The sequence below is a fragment of the Octopus bimaculoides genome, chromosome 13 (assembly GCF_001194135.2).
Source record: "Octopus bimaculoides isolate UCB-OBI-ISO-001 chromosome 13, ASM119413v2, whole genome shotgun sequence".
Classification (NCBI taxonomy): domain Eukaryota; kingdom Metazoa; phylum Mollusca; class Cephalopoda; order Octopoda; family Octopodidae; genus Octopus; species Octopus bimaculoides.
This window is the reverse complement of record NC_068993.1, coordinates 619840-626031: the sequence shown is the minus strand read 5'-3', so window position 1 is coordinate 626031 and position 6192 is coordinate 619840. Positions and strand designations below refer to the sequence as shown.

General features: G+C 34.9%; 1 protein-coding gene across 1 annotated transcript in view; it reads left to right on the top strand.

The window, feature by feature from the left end:
- LOC106871434 (uncharacterized) overlaps positions 1 to 6192 on the top strand; it is a 20923-nt gene that overhangs the window by 8358 nt on the left and 6373 nt on the right. The window contains exons 2-6 of the mRNA XM_014917886.2: positions 1019 to 1337; positions 2863 to 3065; positions 3809 to 3904; positions 4614 to 4746; positions 5613 to 5794. Coding sequence (XP_014773372.1) covers positions 1019 to 1337; positions 2863 to 3065; positions 3809 to 3904; positions 4614 to 4746; positions 5613 to 5794 — 933 coding nt within the window. The remainder of the gene's footprint in view (positions 1 to 1018; positions 1338 to 2862; positions 3066 to 3808; positions 3905 to 4613; positions 4747 to 5612; positions 5795 to 6192) is intronic.

Here is a 6192-nt window from a genome sequence, read left to right as displayed (position 1 = left end):
CATATATATATATATATATATACATATATATATATATATATACAGGATGCAATGGGTAAATTGACACCATTTTATATTTTTAATTTCGTGCATGCACATTGTTTGTTTTTGATGCTGTTGACTACACAGTATAGTAGGGACAGTTGGGCACCATCTGTGAGAAAAACAGCACCATGACACAATTCACTCTGCCAGAAATTTATATATAAATATATACATTTGCCCTGTTATAATTTCTGTTTATCAACAACAACAATAATGGTTTCGAATTTTTGCTCAGGGCTAGCAGTTTTTGAGGGGATGAGAAAAGGTGATTACATCGACACCAGTATTTTACTGGTACTTATTTTATCAACCCCCAAAAAGAGGAAAGGCAAATCTGATCTCAATGGAATTTGAGTGCAGAATGTAAAGGTGGACAAAACACTGCTAAATGTTTTGCCATCTCATTGCCTTAAATAATAATAATAATAATAATAACAACAATTATAATAATTTTTAATTTTTGGTACAAGGCCAGCTAGTTTGGAGGAGGGAGTAAGTTGATTACATCACCCCCTGTGTTCAACTGATATTTATTTTATCAACTCTGAAAGGATAAAAGCAAAGTTGATCACGGTGGAATTTGAGCAGATAAATGGATGAAATACCACCAAGCATTTTGCCTGGGGTGCTCATAATTCTGCCAGCTCACTGCCTTAAATAATAATAATAATATTAATAATAATAATAATAATAATAAACTACTGGGCACTGCACACATCCTACGCAAAACACTTTCAATACAGTAACCATAAGAGCACCACAGCAAACTACAGCACATACCCAAGGCGCACAGAGCTGCGCTCGGTAGTGAAGTGAAAGCACGTTATAAAAATAAAACTACTGAACAATAATAATAATGCCTGATGTGTGGTGGGGTGGAATAACAAGTGAATAAACCTGACCTCTGTACTTAATTAGTTTGTTTTATAACAATTTCTCAATGATGAAACATGCATTTGATCTTTGTTTTTAGGGAATAAAGTTATTGAATAAAAAACCAATTAGCAGTAATAATATTAGTGATGGAATATCCCAAGAATTTGAGAGCCAAGGCAGAAGTAAATCTGGTGTCAATGACAGTCTCAAAGAAATCTATTCTAAATCAATATCACAGAATTTTAGACATTCAGAATTAGTAAAAACTCCACCTTTGGACAACACTGAACTGAAATATGGACAATTCCTCGACAGAAATAAATTAGATATTGAAAATATAAAACATGAAGATGAAGATGAAGAAGAAGAAAATGATCATCAATTTCCAAAATCACAAAGATTTAACAATATTGGAGGTAAGTTGAAAACCATTAGTTTCTGTTGATGTCTGTGGAGACTAAGTTTGTCTTTGAATGAAGGAAACTTTCCTGAAGGTAGATTTCACTATTTTGTATGACAAGACTCCTATCCATTACTGTCTCTTTTCCATTCAAAGACACGACATCGCTTAAAACCTGTTTGACCTTCTCTATGGTCACTCTTTCATTTCAACTTTCCCAAATATTTCTCCTGCTGACCTTTACTCAAGAACAGAGAGAATCATTCTCATATATTGTAGCAGACAATTAGACCCAAATCTTTAAAACAAGAACTTCTACTGCTTCAATAAATAAAAGGTCCATGATTTTCCCTCTGTGTTTTACTTGAAAGGCAAAATATATGATTTCCATTATTGCAGCCGAGAAATCATTTCTCACAGCTTACAATCTATGAAAATTGGAAGCAAGGAATCTCTTTCAAAGTCGTTCTCATGGAATTAGAGGCCAGAGCAAACACTTTCCAGATTTAAGCCAAATGTCTTTGGATGAATTCTCTGCAATTTTGACCTGTCTTGGAATTTGAACTTATGAGTATTCTTGCCCTCTTAAGAGATCATCAACTGTCAAAGATGCTACCTGAGTTGACTTTGCTATTAACCTTGGGCAAGTTGGCTATCAAGGTCAAGAATGGTAACTTGTGGTAAAAGACCAACAATTGGGGGAAAATGTGTCAAAATCAGAGAAGAGTAAAATGGAAGAAGAAGAAAATAATGTTAACATGTTTATTTAGTATGGCTATAATTGATAGGTCTCCAGTATCCCTAATTTCTGCAGGCCTCTGGGAATTTTGTTCAGAGATTGTTGATTCTAGAATTGTTTATCTTGCTCTGACAACCACCCAAGACATATTGTTCCAATGTTCAATTAAATACAAAGAAAACATCAAGTGTTCGTCTATGATTTCGTTTTTGCTGTAATAGAATCCATTTTTATCCACTCAGGGTTTTTTTATCCTTTCTTCTCTTTTTCTGGAGGATATATTTTAGACAAATGACCTCCATTATGTTAATGAGTAACACTAATTACTCATTAGCATAATGACTAATTACCATAACTTCTTACCACATTTAACAAATGGCTACACTTTACTTTTTTTATGTGAAGGGACCTAACTCAATATACTTGTGTACACAATGCACACCCCCACTCCACGTGTACACACACACACACACACACATGAACATACATATATCCACACCACATGTGAGCCCGGACAAGCCCATGCATTATATTTGTCTAACCCATGCCAGCATAGAAAATGGATGTTAAATTATGATGATGATAAATGAACAAACATACACACACACAAACACACATACACATACACACACACATACACACAAACACACACAATAACATACTTATTTAATCCTTTCCGCTATGTATCTTCAGTCCATAGATATCATGAAACTTATTTCCCACAAAGAAACAAGTTGTGAATGTTTTCATGTCATCATTTCATTTCCGTTCTTCTTTCAAATTTTGTGAATTCATTTCCCAGATTATGAGGTGCACAAAACTGAAGTATTTGTTGATGGGGATCCACTAACGTCAGACCAGTTGACAATGACATTACTCTCGAACATCAGCAATATCAATGTCACTTTGCAGCGGAGTCCTTCATCCATTCTTATGGAGGATATGGACTTAATGCAGCTGTTTTTCAAGAGAGGAAAACTAAAGATTGAAAAGGAACAGTTACCTGTAAGTGAGTTTTAGTCCCTCTCCAACATTAAAAAAAATATATATTTTCCTTCCACATTTGTCATCTCTGAAGACCATGCAGTATTACTTAACCGTGTTGCTATCTAATATCTGATTTAAGTTTCCTGTGCAAAACTGATTGGCAAGATCAACTGTAATGGATCTATAAATACTGTATACTTTGATTAAAACATATATATATATATTAATTAAAAGCAGCTCTGATAATATAAACATTACCAAATGCACATACATGGTGTCCGTGTTTTGTTTATATGTTAATTTGCTGTGGGGTGGCATCCTAGGAAATCACCCTACACAATGTTGAGTGCTAACAGATGGCACCATATAGGGAGCTTTCCCAGGACACAGCTTTGGAAATTTAGAGAATTACTTTAGTAAGAACTGGTCAAATATTCCAAAATAGCCATCAATTCCTTTAGAACCTGAATGGGGACTGGAGGAAGCATGGGACTGATTTTTATTGATCTGGGAAAGATAAAAAGCCAAGTTTTTCCAGAACCGGATTTGAACTCAGAACCTAAAGAATTGTTACTGAATACTGCTTGATACTTTGTCCACACTCAACCAATCAATGCATCTTGAAATAAAAATCAATAAATTTATAAATTCCTTAAAATTGATAAATTGTATCTTCATTTCATGTTGCATGATCCACAATTTTTGATTGTTTTTTTTTTTGAGTTTTAATGGATCTTATTTGACCATTTCCATTGCATAAGGTTGACCTTCACCAACATAGTCAGCATTTCTTCCAGAATGTAGATGAAAGTGTCATCGTTAGTGTTCGACCAAATGGAATTAATGACATTCATGTGGTAAGTGGAATAATTATGGTTTCTAATTAATGCACAGATTTTAAGGGGAGGATCTTAGCTGACCCAGTACTTTACTGGTACTTTATTTTATCGAATAGGATTGAAGTAATCTAAACACAAATATTTCACAATTTACCAAATATTCCAGTCAAAATCTTGGAAAGGAAAGTTTAAAGAATTTACTTTTCAAAAAATTTGTGAGATAAGATTTCAGACAAGATCTCACTGCTGTTTTTTAGGCTAAGCTGTGGCCCAGGAAATGATTAAAGGAATTCCAGCCATGACCATCCCACTTATTGTTTTCCAGATTTATGCTCACTTTTTTATGATGATGATGATGATGATATATATGTATACAACAGGCTTCTTTCGGTTTCTGTCTACCAAATCCATTCACAAGGCTTTGGGTGGCCTGAGGCAAGAGTGGACGACACTTGCCTAAGATGCCATGAAGTGGGACCAAATCTGGAACGAAGTGGTTGGGAAGCAAGCTTCCTTCCAGTCAAATTAAATAAACCTCATTAATATTTATTACTAAATTAATTATACATGTTTCCGTGTTTAACTTGCAGAACACCATTCAGCTATTAAATTCTCCATGTTCAGGTCTCAAATTCTTTTTATTCTATATTACTTGTTTAGCTGTTGCAGACCATATTTTTTTGTATTTTTACATATTTACCAATTAACTAATGTTGTATTTGTTTAGGAAGGAATGGTGAGTGATGAACTGTTCCTGCTGCCCCCTGGAGGCAGTGTTCGTCATAAAAGATCAGTTGAAGTTGCCAGTCACACACTCTGGAGACAAACTACACCAGTAATGGTACTGGATGAAATAATGGGTAGATATATATACTGATATGTTTCTTCATTTCTGCCACTGATATGACAAAGGAATTGTCTAAGGCCAGCTTTCAATAAAATCGTTGCTGCTTGTAATCCATTTGATAAATCTCTCCTTATTAAGATTATGTTAAATCTTGTAATATTCTTATTAATTACATAATGCATAATTTCATAATGACAACAATTCCATAATTAACAACAACAACAACAACAACAACAACAACAACAACAACAACAATAGCAATAATGACAATGCGAACAACAATAGACACTGAAATCAAAAAATTAGATCAGAACCAGCCAAAGAAATATTCATAAATAGATAAAACTGATAAAACGTAAGACAGAGATAGGAATGAGAAAATTAGGAAAGAGCACAGCAGAAGAGTCTTGCTATTGTTAACAAGAGAAGAGTCACTGCTAGAAATAGATATAAATAGATATAAATACACTAAACATTCCGGATATAAACTACAGCTTTAACATAATAAACTGGAAATAAACGGAAAAACTTTGACTGGAAAACTATTAACAGTGATCCAAAGACAGCAGCCTTAGAGTTGATATAGACAGAATATACCTGTATATGTAGTGAACTTGTAGAAAATTTGTAGACGATTTGTAGTGAATTTAAAGTAGAACTTGGAGGGAGTTTGTTAATTTGTGGTGTTTACTCCTGTGTTTTTAGTGCTGTCCATTGAGTGAAGTGTGGGGTAATGTTGATGTTGTTGTTGTTATGTCTCGGCCCTAAAACAGCGAGAACCATTATGTCAATATTAGAGATCAATAACTCATAATTCATAAGCAAGGAACCTAAATATTGGATATTTTGTGTATTTCTGTAAAATTTTTTTATTCTTAGGCATTCCTTTACCCTTACCAAAAGAAACAGAAGAAAGTGTGAACCGAGTGAAGCGCCATGCTATGAATGCTGTTCCTTACATCGATGTGGAAGTGTGTGTTCTTTTAGATTACGCTCTTTATTTAAAGGCTGGCAGGAACTTACGAGACCTGGCTGCGTATATGTTGCACTTTTGGCATGCTGTAAGTAAAGATGTTTCATTTCAGGGGATTCTTTGCGAAACAATTGAACAAACGTTGTCTTTTATTCTGTCATGCATTTCTCCATGTTCAATGGGGAAAATCTGCCCTTCCAGATGCCAACCACATTATGGTGTGGACTGGATGCTTTTTACATGGCACCAGCACTGGCAGGGTTACCAAGCAACTCACCAGACAAGGAGGGGCAGGGGCATTGGAGGAGGGGATCTCGTGTCAGAGGATGAAAGGTGAGAGTGTGACAAAGAGACAAAGAAGCAGAAACAAGTGACAGAGAAATAGGTATCTTACTACAAAAGAGGTACATGGTTACTCAGTGAGAGAGAGAGAGAGAGAGAGAGAGAGAGAGAGAGAGAGAGAGAGAGAGAGAGAGAGAGAGAGAG